The 16,117-nt window shown below is 41.7% G+C and overlaps 1 protein-coding gene across 2 annotated transcripts in view; it reads left to right on the top strand.

Moving 5' to 3' along the window:
* The window catches only part of CERS6 (ceramide synthase 6), a 128,113-nt gene that overhangs the window by 53,705 nt on the left and 58,291 nt on the right, over window positions 1-16,117 (top strand). For both annotated transcript variants that reach the window (XM_068138691.1, XM_068138692.1), the window contains exon 4: window positions 6,896-6,953. In XM_068138691.1, coding sequence (XP_067994792.1) covers window positions 6,896-6,953 — 58 coding nt within the window. The remainder of the gene's footprint in view (window positions 1-6,895; window positions 6,954-16,117) is intronic.

The raw sequence follows: 16,117 nt of genomic DNA, 5'->3' as shown, positions 1-16,117 counted from the left end.
GTGCCTGGTATAAAAGCACAGGTGTTTTGCAAGATCAACACTTAGTATCGTAGTATCATAGTATAGTATCACTCAGGTTTGGAAGGGACCACAAGGATCATCTAGTTCCAACCCCCCTGCCATGGGCAGGGATACCCCACACTAGATCAGGCTGGCCAGAGCCTCATCCAGCCTGGGATTAAACACTTCCAGGGATGGGGCCTCAACCACCTCCCTGGACAACCCATTCCAGGGCTTCACCACTCTCATGGTGAAGAACTTCCTCCTCACATCCAGCCTGAATCTCCCCACCTCCAGCTTCATTCCATTCCCCCTAGTCCTATCACTACCTGATATCCTGAGAAGTCCCTCCCCAGCCTTGTTTCAGGCCCCCTTCAGATACTGGAAGGCCACAATGAGGTCACCTTGGAGCCTTCTCTTCTCCAGACTGAACAGCCCCAACTCCTTCAGTCTGTCCTCATAGGAGAGGTGCTCCAGCCCTCTGATCATCCTCGTGGCACTTGTGATACAATTTGTGAGATCATTAAACATTTGAGATGCTAGTAGTCCTCCTACACTTTGGATGGATTAAGCATTATTTTTCTGTGCTCTGCCTTGTATTTTTACATGGTTTATTGCCTTAAAAAATAAAATTCATTAGTGGGGATTATTTGTTGTTTTTGGTGAGAAGCGTTGCTGTTTATGCAGTAGTTTAGTTTTTAAACTAAAATGGGATCTATAATAGGTCAATATACAGTGTCACAAATATTCAGAAGTTGATCCAAAAGTTCAGAGGCCATTGATTTTTGGGATCGTCCTCTAAAGACCTCTCCTTAAACATAGCCATCTAGAAGGAATGCATACCTCTGGCTATGTCATGAGCAGTATTAATTAGATAATGTCCCTTTTTGTGAATTAGGAAGTTTGAGGCTCTGGTACTCTGTGAACTGCTTTAGGTCATATTGGGCATGTGGGGAATTTAGCAATGCTTCCTGTTCAGAAGAAATAATAGACATTCAGTATTGTTTAAACTCAGCCTCAGAAATGCTCCTTTGGGCACTATCACAGTGAATACACTTTCCACAGTGAAGCCTCAGGAAATCAGTGCAGCAAAATTAGTTTTCAGTCTCAGCTAGGCATTGCAATAGCCCAGCTATGTGCTTGTCCAGTTCAGTCAGACTGTGTCGATTAAAATGGGAAACAAGCTGTGTGATGGCAGTTCAAGCCTTCTCACCTTCTCTGTAAGGATGGCCTGCACTTGTGGAATTTGTATTAGGCTCAGTTTGGCTTTCAGCCCAAAATCTGAGCCCAGAGGTCTCTTGACTACTGCCAGGGGTTGACTCATTGATAACAGCAAATCTGAAATTTGATTGAACTTCCATGGGAAAAACTTCAGGAGTCTGCAGTTTCCCTGAAAATAGTTTTCAGAGCTAGAAAGCTAGTTCCTTCAGCCGCAGGCAGTATGGTGAGCCCATGACTACTTGCTAAATTTGAGGGGATTTCACTGTTAACTGTTTGGAAGTGTGGCTTCTTTCATGTCTGCTTGTCAAAAGTCATTTGGATAACTGGATCCTTGCATGGCATTGCAGGGCAGCAGGCACTTGTTTGGCATCAGAGCTTACAGTGGGGAGGGCTGAGCACTGCCTGGGGTGTGCTGCAAAGAGGGGACTCTGGGGAGTGCCTGCATTCACAGCCTGGCTGGCCAGTCTTCCTGCAAGCAAAAGGGAAGAAAGGGAAAACTGCAGGAGCAGAGAAGTCTTGTGCCTGTTCAGCTACATTCTTGGGAGAAGAGGCCCTTTCCCTGGAAAAGCAGCCATGCTGAGCTCTCTGCTGAACAGCAGGTCCATGGGGAGGGCAGTGTCTTTCTGACAAATATTTGGTGAGCTCTGCAAAATATGAGTGCATGTTTATGGGCTAGGGGGGTGCTTTTCTTGAACATTGCTCGACAAGTTGGTTTTATTACCTCAAGTTTCAGCTCACAGTTCAAAACAGAAATTTGGAGGGAAATTTTAAGGATACAATTCATCAGTGTGATGAACAGAACCTTGTTAGACATATATATGAAATCAGTGAAGGGCTTGATCAAATGTCCATTCAAATAGCTTTTGCTGAATTGACCACAGTGTATTATACCAGATTAGCTGGCAGAAGCTCTCCAACTTTTCTGTCTTCATAGTGTTCTGTACCATGCCGAAGCATCTTTAAAGTTTCATTACCAGCTCCAAGTTAAAGGGGTTGAGAGATTAAGAAACTGATCTGGATCAAGAATGCACTTGCATGTTGAGGAAGTGCAGTCAGATCTGCTTCTGCTCTCTTGAGGGTCTCTAGAGCATTCAGGATTACATTAGAAAAGAATTATGGTTGTTTTTTTTTTTGTTACTGAAGAGTCACTTTGTAACTTGACTCTTCACTGCAATGTGTTGCATCCATATTTGAAACACTATCCAGGTAAGCACTAGCACAACATGAAGAATTTTCCAGAAGGACTAGATGTAAACCAGAACAAGAGGACACAGTCTCAAGCTACACCAAGGGAAGTTTAGGCTCAAGGTGATGAGAAAGTTCTTCACTGAGAGAGTTGTTAGCCATTGGAATGTGCTGCCCAGGGAGGTGGTGGAGTCACCATCCCTGGAGGTGTTCAAGACAGGATTGGACATGGCACTTGGTGCCATGGTCTAGTCATGAGGTCTGTGGTGCCGGGTTGGACTTGATGATCTTTGAGGTCTCTTCCAACCTTGGTGATTCTGTGATTCTGTTAATAAACAGGCTTGATCTCTCTCATTCTGAGCTCAAGCAGAACAGATGCAAGCATGGTTCAATCTGAAAGTCTGGTACACATGTTAGTGCAGGACTAAAGTGAACCTCTTAAACCCATTTCAAGCAGACAGATCAAGTCTTCCAGAATGCTTGTTCTTTGCGTGCTTTCATCTGGGTTTGCTAGATTTAAATTAGCCTAAAAATTCTTTCCAGCAGCACTCTTTGTGTGTATGTGGGTCATTGCAGTTTTGTCTCTTTATACAAATAACTGAAGGAGTGTTTCAAGTCTGAAGGCCAGAGCAAATTCTCAGAAAACAGAGCAGCTTCAGCTGTCATCATCTTTCAGTCAACTGTGAATTGATGTGGTGGTCACCTGTAGAGGGGTGCTTCACCTAGTGGCCTCCACTGTATTGCTTTAATAGGCAATTTGCTAGGGAGAAAGGAGAACAAAAGATACCTTAGTACAGATCTTGCCTTGCTCTTCCTAGTCTTTTGGGCTCTGCTACTGCTGCTTTAGAGGAGTATGGTACTTTGCCTGTTGTGGACAACAATTTGTGAATCTGGATGACAGCTGTCAGTAGTGATCCTGGGAAGATGATCATGACCTGCTGATGCTTAAGAAGAACTTGAGCAGGGTATCAGAAGGAGTACTGGAGAGGGTTTGTACTACTGTCCAAACAACTTCCTTTCCCTGGGGTCTTTGATTATTCATACTGTACTTAAGCTAAGGGCTTTTTCCAACCATGAGAGCTGTGAATTTGGTTGGGAACGAGACTTTATAACCTTGTGCTTAAGGGAGAAGTCTTTCTCTTTTATAATATGTGCAAAGAGAATATTTGCCAAAGCTCCCAAAATAGCAAAGTAGTTTGGACACTGGGATGTATTGAGTGAACAATATCCGTGCTTGTAACGTTTCCCTCCAATTTCATCTTTTCATCAATGTGCTGCAGGGAGACCCACGAGGGATAAAAAGGTATATATTGTAGATTGTGAATTGTAGATTTCATTACAGTACTTGTTGCAAGGGAATTGAGTTGAAGGAATTCAATTGAAAGAATCTTGTTGGACAAATCTGCATTGCATGAAACCTGTTTCTCTCATACCTTCTGTATGATTTTGAGTGTATATTGTAGCTTCACAACGTAGTTCTGTCTCTTCCTTGCCTGTCCTTTGTCCCAAGTCGTGGAGTACTTTCTGCTACGTAAAACAGCTTCACAAGAAGAGATGACTCTGTGGCAAACAGACATATGACAGATAAGAGAATTAAACATAGGTTTTCCAATGCCTGGCAGATGTCATTACTGCTAGGCTACCAAGTGAAAGGGGCAACTGAGGTGGAGAGAGGACTGCTTATATGCCAATAAGGCATCAATAGGGCTTTAAATGTCTGAATCCCTGCAGCAAGGTGAGAAACTGCCAGAGAACTGAGTGCTGATTTGATTCCTGGTGTGTTTAGATGCACTGTGATCTATCTGTAACCCTGTTCAAAGGATTATTGGTGTATCTACCATTAAATTTCTAATAGCACGTAGCTGGCAGCTACAGATAGACTCCTTGCCTCTTTTTCTCTCTGCAGCTTAACCTGACAGGGAACAACCTCCCTTAATTTCGACCATTTATTGAATGTATATTTCTTCTGACTGTAGTGCTTCATGAAGGCCACTCATCCTGTAAAATAATCTTAACTGGCGGTTTAGTGTAATGTGTATTTTACAGATCTCAATATATGTTAGTTTGTAGGTAACAAGTATATAGTTCCATGTTTGTCTATTTTATTTTATTTGAAAACACAGTTACTAATTAAATATCTCCAATTGTTAAGGTCACTGGTGTTTGTAGTTAATGTGCAACATTTACTACATTGTTGAGCATAGTTACTTAACTAGTTAGACCAGATATATTTACTCACTGTATAATAATAAATGCTTTAATAATTTCAAAGTAATTTTCTTCCAAACCTTCTTCTGTTCATCAATTTGATCTTGCCCAGTTGATGTTTTGCTGTTAATTGTTTCAATAAACCATGCACAAGTAGTGGTAAAACAATGTGGTATACTACTTGGATTTCTTTGTGTGGGATTCAGACTCCACTTGAGGCGCTGAACTGACAGAATTTCCCTTTGAAGCCCACAGCAAAGGCAATCAACTGCATGGTGCAGAACAGTGGAAAGTTCTTCATAGCTCTGCTACCACTAGAGTTAGCTGATTAATGATGATAAACATGCTGGGGGACCATTCTGACTTTGTTTTGTTTTGAATTTTTCTTTATGGCAGTTTCACTAAACCAGAAGTTTGCAGAGCATGTTTTGTGGATGTTAACAGGAATAAGATTTTTTTTATATACGAATATTTCTTATTTTTTAAAGAAATTAGCACTTTGACCAGCTATGCCTATCAGCCAGTTCTGAGCCTTGCATTACCCTTGGATGCTCAATCCAAGTAGCCTTGTTTGGCAGATAGGGAAAAAGGAGGTAAGAAGAACAATATCATATATTGTCATCTACTTGTATGTATGAACCACCTTTGTAGCATTCAAACAGCTGGAGTTGCTTGATTTGCTTTGGCAAACCTAAATAATATTTGGTGGCTCTTGCCTCTTAAGATTTTTCTGAAACTCCAGAAATTTTCCTAACAGAGCAATCCATGGCTTTAGTGCAGATCTATGGCAGTGGCAGCATTTTGAGAGGTGGTTTAAAAGTTTAAATGAGAAAATTGGTGTTTCTGAATTTGCGTGTTTCAGGAAAGGGCCTTTTTTTCCCCACTGAGGTGACAGCTGTAGCAAATGCTGAAACCAGCGCCTTCCAGATGTCCATTGGAACCCACCATCTAAAACTTAACTGCTGACATATTTCATATACTTCAGATTGCTTTTGAACTTCTCTATGGAATATTGCATCTCCCAACAGCAAACTACAGATGTCCTCAAATACATTATTAATTTTGTTTGGAGAAATGTGAAATAAAGGAGATATTCAGGGAATTTTTAAAACAAGAAAAACTCTTTGTGAGCAATTTATCATAGCTGCTCACACTTCAGAGTGAAAGAAGGGCTCTGGGAGTGCTCAGAAGTGAAATTATGTTAGACAGGTTTTCTCTCCTAATATTTTTCTTTTCTATGACAGCCTTCAAACTTTCAATTAATTTTGAAGTTAAATGGCAAGTTTCCTAGCTGTAGGACCAGCCGAATGAGAAAGCTGTTACCCAGATCAAACCTTCCTTTGTATTCCTGTCCTTGCTGTTTCTTCTGTGTGTGTCATCTGAAGGTTTCTACCAGCACAACTGATGTTTTGCCTCCAAGTATTTTATTTTTGCAGTATCTTGAGGAAACTGCCAGCATGAAAGTTGGAGGCCATGCACTAGTGTGATGAAATCCTTGAAGGGTTTGATACTTGCATCATATCAATTGAATAAGTTATTCTCTGCAGTGTGGAGGCAATAGGATGAGAGGGAGCGTTCAACTGAAGTATCACACTTGAAATCTCATTGACATTCTTACACTCAGAAGGTTGTTTACGCATGACTCAAATTTCCTTCTAAATTCTTGTAAAAGTAGCTTTGAAGAGCTTGTTTTACACAGGATTATTTTCAGTTTTGAAACCATTACAGAAGTGTCTGAACAAGCTTCAGTACCAATTAACCAGAAATTAGTATTTTTGCCATCAGAGAGAAAGTTTTAAGTGCCGTAAAATATGTAATTGAACATTCACACTGCGGTACTGACTCACACTGTGGAAGCTTAATCTCATCCTGCTATAAACATTACGAAGAATCAGTAAAATTTCTTACTTTCATCGTCCTGGTGTCTAATAACAAGCCAACTTCCCTTACAATGGGTGTGCAACTTGTTGTCTGCCCTCCTCTGCCACTAGTTTTCATTAAATTTTTAAAAAAATAACTATGCTTTAAAATTTTATTTTTCCTGTCATGTTTAGGTGAAATTAGCCAGTATTTTCAGAGGGCTAATGGGAGGCCAGGAAAATCAGGCACGTAAACACAATGCTTGTTAACAAAAGTTGTAGAAAACCAGGCCAGAATTTTGCTTCGTCTTCTCTTAATGTGACCAGGGTGTGGTGGTTTGGCAGTGCTATAAGAAATCATGTGTGAACTGTAAAGCATGTAAACCTGGTATCCTAGAGTTAATCTCTTGTACCTTTTGCAGGTGGAGATTTACATTTTATCTTTATATATTTACCTATGGAGTACGGTTCCTGAAAAAGGTAGGCACTTACATTATTATGCTTTCCTAACACATCACAGATTTGTTTGAAGTCTCATGTAGGTGTAATATAAAGCACGGGCACAGAGGTTATGTTAACAAACAATAGAAGTTAAAACTTTATTTACTTTCATAAAATGGTTGCTGCTGGCATTGGTAATGAATATTTAATGAAGTAAAGAAAAAAATTGTATAGCAACACGCCTAGTTTGCTCTTGCTGTTCTTTATAGGCATTAAGCTAGCAGTAAGGCTTACCAGACTATTCATCTCAGTTTTTTGCAGCATCCTTATTTAAATGCCTCTTGCAGAGATTGCTTTTATTAACAAACAAAATCTATTAGTTTTTACATAATGCTTTTTCTTGCCTGATGTACTGTGGAAAGAAGTTTCTGTGAAGTTTCTCATCAATGCTCTGTTTCTGGTGATTTAAGCAGAGATGGGTATTGATGGCTTCTAAGTGCCCTGACACAGGTCTGTTAACTCTGCCATAGAGAGTAATACGGATTTATGATGCAAACTCGTTTACAGTGAGACTAGTTCTCAGGGAGTTTTGTGCAAGTCAGGCTGTATTTGTGTAGTTTTGAGAGGTGAAATCTGGGGACTGTGTGGTCTGAGTGCATTCATGTAGTCTTACCTCCTTCGTTTTGGACAAAAATTTGACACAACAAATATCTTAAGTGTCCCTGGTGCTTTGTATGTAAAAGCTATTAACAAGATCCTCATCATTTTTATGGTTGTAATTCTTGAGGCTGTCCCAGGTGCCAGTCAGCTTGGCACCTGTGGAACTGATAATGTACCTATGCAGAGAGAGAGGACATCAGAGCTATTCTCAGCTATTTAACAGTCGTCAGCCCCAGAGGAGGAGTGTGCATCAGTTCTCCAACAGACCAGAGCAGCATGTAGTGTGAAACCTCTCCCTGCTTCCTTGAATATTTACACTTTGTGTGTACTTCATCCATTAACATGCTGTATGAGCATCATCTGTTTTTTTGTGTTCTGCCTTTGATTCCATCCATGTCTGTGGTATGAACTACAAGAATAGTTTCAATAAGCAATTGTCACAACCTAAAAGGTTCCCTGACCTGTGGGTGGGCAACCATGGGTTCATGGGATTCTGTAATACACAAGGACAGAGAGGATTTATTGTTTGAATCTCTCTAATACAGATTACCACAAATACCACAAAAATCACCATTAGCAAGTGTCTCAAAACCACAAGTAGAAAGCATACCTATAAAGCAAATAAAGCAAATCTTTCTCAGCACAAAGGAAGTGCAATCTCTAGGAAAAACTCTGAATACCAGTTTTTCTAAAGAATAAGAAAAATACAGTAAATGCACATTTAATTATAAGCCTTTGTGAGCTGTTTCTAAAGGCTGAGTTGACATGCAAAGTGCAGGGTATCTTCCTCCCAATTCAGCACATCACAGCAGTTTGAGGAGGGCTGGCTGACAGCATGGTTGTTTGAACAAGGTAAACCATTGCTTGCTTAACAAGTTTAAGAAGGATCAGTTGTGTAATTTTGCTGTAATTTTAACTTTCAATGTGTTTAATTTTTACAAAGAGGTTTTGTTAATTTTGTACTTGTGTTGGGTTTTTTAATGCGTTGTTTTTACACTGTGTTGTAAATGAGTCTTGCAACATTTTATGGTATTGTTATTCCAGTCTTGTGCTTCCTGTACTCATGCCTTTCACATAGGAATGTATGTAAATCAACAAAATTATGATTGTGATAATGTTACTAGGGAGATGATGACATAACTATAGAGTAATTAAAAGAAAATACAGGCTTTTTGCTGTTCATCAGACACCAAAGATTTTTCTACATCTGCTCAGGGAAGAAGTCTAGATATACAAGGAATAAAATTTGGACTCTTGATTCTGGAGGGGGCGCTACAGTACTAAAGTGAATAATCCTTTTTACTTTGTAAGGAAAACTTCTTTCTACTTAGAAGTACCTGTTCACATCAGAGACAGAGAAGTTTAGTAAGGCTTTATTCGAATAAGGGGAAAGTCCACAGGACAATTCCTGGTGGTGGCTCTCAACTTGCTGGGAGTCACAGCTCCCCTTTTATCCTAGATTCCTGGCCGCAAATTTCCCTTTACCTATAGGCTAGGTACTCAGGATTTACAGTCTTTCCTGAAACGTCTACTGCATGTTCTACTTCACATGCAACCCTCCCTGCTTCATATATCGTATGCCCATTTAAATTAGGTTCTTCACATATTTGGGTGGAGAAGCTAATGTTTAGTAGTCTATTAAGCCTGCTCTCTGGTCTGAAAGTGCAAAAGTTTAGGCTATGTTCAGTGTCATGTCATCTTCTGACAGACTCCCACTGATTTACCTTGAATTTAAGACAAAGGTCTTTTGCAGCTGCTGCTTCTTTGTTTATACACATAGACAAGGGAAACTGTCTGGTTCCCCTCCCTTCTTCTTCCAACCCCCCTTCAGACAATTCTTCCTTTGTAAAGACACTAGTTACTTTTAATCCCATCATATTGGTTCTAGTAATGGAATAATTGCAAAGAAGCAATTATTTCCTTAGGAAGATACTGAACAAATTTAAGAGTAGTAAATTCTCCAACAAATTTGATAGAGCTTTCTTTCAAGAAGATCTTTTGCCTAGAGAGAAGGTTAATTTTATAGTCAGTGGTGTCTTGCTGTGCTAGTACTGCAGTAGAAATCTGCACTTTTTCAAGTAACAAAGTCTGCTTCAGACCATCTCTACAATACCTAGTGCAGAAGACAATATAAGAATGTAAGCGTGGTGAGTGAGCCCAGGTGTAACAGCACTCCCAACAGATGCAGTTCCATCACAGCAACATGTGCTACTTTAAGTCCAACAGACATTCATGTTTGGAAGAACAGAATATGCTGTCAGCATATCACTACAATGAAAATACTAATTTTAAGTTTGTTGTGGTTTAACCCTGGCAGACACCCCATTTGCTCACTCCTCTACCCACAGTGAGAAGGGGAGGAAAAATGAAAAGAAGTAAAACTCATGGGCAGGGATAAGAACAGTTTAATAACTAAAATATAATGGTAACAAGAATGAATATAGCAAAGAGAGAGAGAAATAAAACCCAAGAAAAGACAAGGGATGCACAATGCAGTTGCTCACCACCCACCCTTGCAGCCAGCTCCCCCAGTTTATTTGCTGAGCATGATGTTCTGTGGTATGAAATATCCCTTTGGCTGATTGAGGTCATCTATCCTTGTTCTCCTCTCTCCCAGCTTCTTGTGTACCTGCTCACTGGCAGAGCATGGGAAACTGAAAAATTCTTGATTTAGAATAGGCACTACAGAGCAACAACTGAATATCAGTGTGTTGTCAACATCATTCTCACACTAAATCCAAACCACAGCTACTAGGAAGAAAATTAACCCTATCCCAGCCAAAACTAGGATGGACTTTTAAAATCTAAGCTAATGAATAGAATAGAATAGAATAGAATAGACCAGGTTGGAAGAGACCTTCAAGATCATCATGTCCAACCTATCACCCAACACCACCCAATCAACTAACCCATGTAACCAAGCACCCTGTCAAGTCTTCTCCTGAACACCTCCAGTGACGGCGACTCCACCACCTCCCCAGGCAGCCCATTCCAATGGGTAATCATTCTCTCCGTGTAAAACTTCCTCCTGACCTCCAGCCTGAACTTTCCCCTGGCGCAGCCTGAGACTGTGTCCTCTTGTTCTGGTGCTGGCTGCCTGGGAGAAGAGACCAACCTCTGCCTGTTTGCAACCCCCCTTCAGGTAGTTGTAGAGAGCAATAAGGTCACCCCTGAGTCTCCTCCTCTCCAGGCTAAGCAGCCCCAGCTCCCTCAGTCTCTCCTCATAGGGCTTGTGTTCCAAGCCCCTCACTAACTTTGTTGCCCTTCTCTGGACTCGTTCCAGCAAGTCAACATCCTTCCTAAACTGAGGGGCCCAGAACTGGACACAGTACTCGAGGTGTGGCCTAACCAGTGCAGTGTACAGGGGCAGAATGACCTCCCTGCTCCTGCTGGCCACACTGTTCTTAATGCAGGCCAGGATGCCATTGGCCCTCTTGGCTGCCTGGGCACACTGCAGGCTCATGTTCATCCTACCATCAACCAGCACCCCCAGGTCCCTCTCTGCCTGGCTGCTCTCCAGCCACTCTGACCCCAGCCTGTAGCACTGCATGGGGTTGTTGTGGCCAATGTGCAGAACCTGGCACTTGGATGCGTTAAATCTCATGCGGTTGGACTCTGCCCATCTGTCCAGCCTGTCGAGGTCTCTCTGCAGAGCCTCCCTACCCTCTAACAGATCAACTCCTGTCCCCAGCTTGGCGTCATCAGCAAATTTACTGATGATAGACTCAATGCCCTCATCCAGATCATCAATAAAGATGTTAAAGAGGATGGGGCCCAGCACTGATCCCTGGGGGACTCCGCTACTGACTGGCTGCCAGCTGGATGTGACACCATTCACCACCACTCTCTGGGTTCGGCCATCCAGCCAGTTCCTAACCCAGCTCAGAGTGCTGCTGTCCAAGCCATGGGCTGACAGCTTGGCCAGGAGTTTGCTATGGGGGACGGTGTCAAAGGCCTTGCTGAGGTCCAGGTAAACTACATCCACAGGCCTCCCCACATCCACCAGGCAGTCACCTGATCATAGAAGGAGATCAGGTTGCTCAGGCAGGACCTGCCCTTCCTAAATCCATGTTGGCTGAGCCTGATCCCTTGGCCATCCTCTAAGTGTTGTGTTATTGCACTCAGGATGACCTGTTCCATGATCTTGCCTGGCACTGAGGTCAGGCTGACAGGCCTATAATTCCCTGGCTCATCCAAGCGGCCCTTCTTATGGATGGGCACCACGTTGGCCAGCTTCCAGTCCTCTGGGACCTCGCCAGTGAGCCAGGACTGCTGAAAAATGATGGAGAGCGGCTTGGCCAGCTCCTCTGATAGCTCCCTCAGCACCCTAGGATGGATCCCATCTGGTCCCATGGACTTGTGGGGATCCAGGCGGCTGAGCAGATCACCAACTACCCCATTTTGGAACAGTGGAAAACTATGCTGCTCCCTGGCTCCTTCTGCCAGCTCTGCAGGCCAGCTGTCTGGAAGACATTCTGTCCTGCTAGTAAAAATTGAGGCAAAGAAGGTGTTAAGTATCTCTGCCTTTTCCTTATCCCTTATCACAACGTTCCCCTCCGTGTCCACCAAGGAGTGGAGGTTGTCTCTGCCCTTCCTCTTGCTATTAATGTATTTATAGAAGGACTTTTTGTTGTCCTTCACAGCAGAGGCCAGACTAAGCTCCAAATGCGCTTTTGCCTCCCTAATTTTCTTCCTGCAAGACCTAGCAACATCCTTAAATTTTTCACGGGTTGCCTCCCCTCTCTTCCAAAGATGACACACCCTCTTTTTTTCCCTTAGTTCCATTAAAAGTTCTTTAACCATCCAGGCTGGCCATCTGCCCCAGCGGCTCATCTTCCGGCACATTGGCACAGCCTGTCCCTGAGCCTTCAACAGTTCTTCCTTGAAGTAGGACCAGCTCTCCTGGACCCCTTTGTTTTTAAGGGCTTTATCCCAAGGAACCCTCTGAATTAGTTCCTTGAGTAGCCTGAAGTCCGCCCTCCGGAAATCCAGAGTGGAGGTCTTCTTGCTACCCTTCTTAGCTTGACCAAATAATGAGAATTCAATTATCTCGTCGTCACTGGCTCCTAAGCACCCTCCGACCACCACATCACCCACCAACCCTTCCCTATTGGTGAAGAGGAGGTCAAGCATAGCCTTGCCCCTGGTAGGCTCTCGCAGCACCTGGGATAAGAAGCTGTCCTCCATGCATTCTAAGAACCTCCTAGATTGCCACTTCTCTGCTATGTTAAGATCCCAGCAGATATCAGGCAAGTTGAAGTCACCCATGAGAACAAGGTCAGGCGATCTTGAGACAGCCTTAAGCTGCCTATAGAATGACTCATCAACATCAACATCAACAATGCCTAGTTAAGACGTAACTGTGGATGGTGGCGTAGATATTTTCACACATTTTGTCTTTCAAACATACAAATATAATAAGAATATATTCTTAAAAGGGAAACAGAACAGAATCATTAAGATTGCATGTTTCAGGTCCCTGATTTGAGAAAGATGGTTTTGCCATCTTCAGTGGGAAGTGCTCCTTATTAATTGGTCTCTACACCTTTTGCTCTTCCTTGAGAAAAGTGAACCAAATTAATTGTAACAAAGCCTCTCTAACAACACTGTGCTCAGTGCATTGCCTCTTTTATAGTTTCTTTGTCAGCTCTTGAATTGTCAGGCAACAAAATACTCTAACTTCTACATTACTGTTCTTTCCTCTAGACTTCACTTAGACTTCTTGCAGCCTGCCCGTCCTTTGCTTTGCTGCATATGTTGCTGACCTGATGCATTTTTTTGTTTATATTTATCTCTCTTGAACATTTGAGGGTGAGATTCATCTTCCCCTACAAGACTGGCATTGAGCCTGTCAATTACTTGAGCAGCACTTTGAGCTAATTTAGAGGCTCTTTGCTTTGTGCTGGCCCTTTGCCTAAAGGTCAGTTTCACCTTTTGTTTTCTTTCTGGAAACACTGTTCTCATAAGGACAACAGCACATGAATCACTGCTACTTTATTATCTGCTGTCACTGTCCCTATTTGCTGCATAAAGCAATATTATTGCACCAATGCAGCATGGGCAGAAGGGTGGACGTGGCTGTGTTTCATTGTGCCCACCAAACTGCACAAGGAAGTTCTAACCAGGGTACTCTGGAACACCACCCTTGAGAAGAATGTTGCTAGGTCTTTTGGGCCTGTGTAGAGCTGACAAGCTTATCTTACTTTTTGGGAAGACATGACCAAATTTAATAAGCAGTAATTAGTTAACAGACTTACTGACTCTGTTTTAGTTCTGGAAGTGTGATACAGTCAGTGTGGCACATATGCCACTGTTAATTTATTTTTAAAATGTAGTAACTAATTGCATTAAAGATTTACATATGCCTGGCTAGAGCATTTCACAAGGAGAAAGAGCCCTGAGGTTTTGGCTTTCACTTTCATATCCAGAAGCACATGAAAGCTAATAAAGCTGTCGTTTAGGGCAATCATAGCTCTCTCTAAACTACTGTGGCAAGCTTGTCTTTATTACTGTCCATGTCTGCAATTAACAGCTTATCTAGATTAAAAAAATGTCTGCACCAAATAAAGCACCCTATAAATCTTTGTAACAGCTGCACACAGTATGATGTATGAATTCTTTTACCATGCTGTAATGGCTGAGTACATTGCTGGAAACGTAAAAACTTTCTTCGTAGTGAAAGGACTTCCAGTGACATTAAACTGATTGTTTTGCTTATCGCTAACTGGAGCAAGATAACATTTCTGTTCCTTTAGTAATATTTGCAATTAAATCAATGGTTATTTGGCTCATTAAGAGTTAGTGGTCTGATTGTGCCTCCCACTAAATGGAAAAATGAGCATTAGTTTCAGTGATAAAGAACTTACATTACTTGCCCCTGACGCTTGGTGCTAAGCAATTTCTGTGTAATGCTGTAGAATGAAAAACCTTTACAAATATCTGGAAGCAAAGCTTCCAGGTGACACTTGGTGACTTTTCACATTCAGCTTTCTTCCTTTTATTGCCCGTGTATCGTGGAGTGTATATTGAGACTTGGAAACCTGAAGTTGCAAGTAGCTATCCTGCTGGGGAAAGGACCATCTGCCTGGATAAACAACTTTTGATTTGCTGATTTTCAAATCTAATGTTGAAATAAGGCTGGTGACAGGAAGATGCTATCACTATGTTTAAAAAAATGCCAGGTGCAACAAGCTTCTGTATGTCTGTAGCTGATTTGAGTGTCAGTTCTGCATCTCCTTTCCTAAGGAGATGCAAGAGAACTGTTTCCTGTGAAATTGCAACTGCTGATAACAGATACATCACAAAACAACAGGAAAGCCATTTTAAAGTGCAGCTTTGGCTCCAAGAACCTCCTCAAGTGTCATAAATTTGTGGAAGTTAGCTAGAAAAATAGCAGTGTAGTATAGAGGGGAAAAAAAACCCAACAGATAAAGCTTCACTTCTGCTATTATGAAAGTTCATTTTTCTTGAAACTGTAGGATGTTTCAAAAGAAGTCAATTACTCTGTGACAGCTTACAGTGTCTATGCTGCTTAGAGAGGAGAGGGCTTCCTAATGCCTTTTTTTTTTTTTTTGAGGGTGCTTTGTTCTGCAGCTCAGCTGAGTCAGCATATTCTTTGCCTTATTATGGAATAAAATAGCAACAAGGTACATGCAAATGTAATAGCACTGGGAGAGTAGTTTACAGAACTTGTAAATGCCATTTTGGCTTGCTTCATAAAATTGCTATATTTGGGGAAACAAGTATCTCTCTGGCGAAGTGTGAATTCATATCCCTGTGGGAAATGAGACTGGGGCATAGGAATAATGGGATGTTTACCTGGAGTGATGTCTCATTTGCCATCCTGGTTTTGGATGTTTCCCTCTACTTACCTTTGTATCAATTTTGCAGCTATTTTGTTATTAAATTATTTAATAGCTTCACTGTCCTGTGAAAGCAAGCTGTGTCTTGCCTCTCTTCTATCACTGATGCTCCATTTTCACTCTTGTTCAGAACAGCTTGAGTTCTGTTCTGGATGCAATTACATGTTCAGGTGTCATTAAATACATCTGTGTTTATTTCAGCTGCTAGAAACACTACCATGCACTTCCTCCCTGAAGGAAATGTGTCTCTCAGCTTCTGGTCACTAAGCTATATCCAGATTTGGGAAATGAATGTTGAATTGAATTACTCTTACTATTTTAAAAAGCAAGTAGATGTTTTCTGTTGTGAAAGACATATTTCATTGTACTCTCTTCATCTGTTTCTTTCTCGGATGTATATGGTTTCAGCAGGCTTATGGGATGCTCAGCATACATTATAAACACTTTACTACACTGACTCAATAAAACAGTTTAATTCAGTCACTAATTTGTCTAACGAACAAGGAAGGTTCTCATTTCACAGCTAGTATGTGAGACCTTTTTAACACCGTGCTATTTTTTTTTCTTAATTATTTCACAAGAGCTGACTTGTATCTCCATGGAGCAGTGAAGGGTACCGTTTTGGTTGGTTACTTATTTGTGTCTCTCTTTTGCAGAGAGACACTCATGCAAAGAGTAACC

Source organism: Melanerpes formicivorus, unplaced genomic scaffold (genome assembly GCF_026170545.1).
Source record: "Melanerpes formicivorus ecotype bairdi unplaced genomic scaffold, bMelFor1.0.p_v2 SCAF_5, whole genome shotgun sequence".
Classification (NCBI taxonomy): Eukaryota; Metazoa; Chordata; class Aves; order Piciformes; family Picidae; genus Melanerpes; species Melanerpes formicivorus.
The sequence above is the reverse complement of the archived record's forward strand: the minus strand, read 5'-3'. Positions and strand labels throughout refer to the sequence as shown.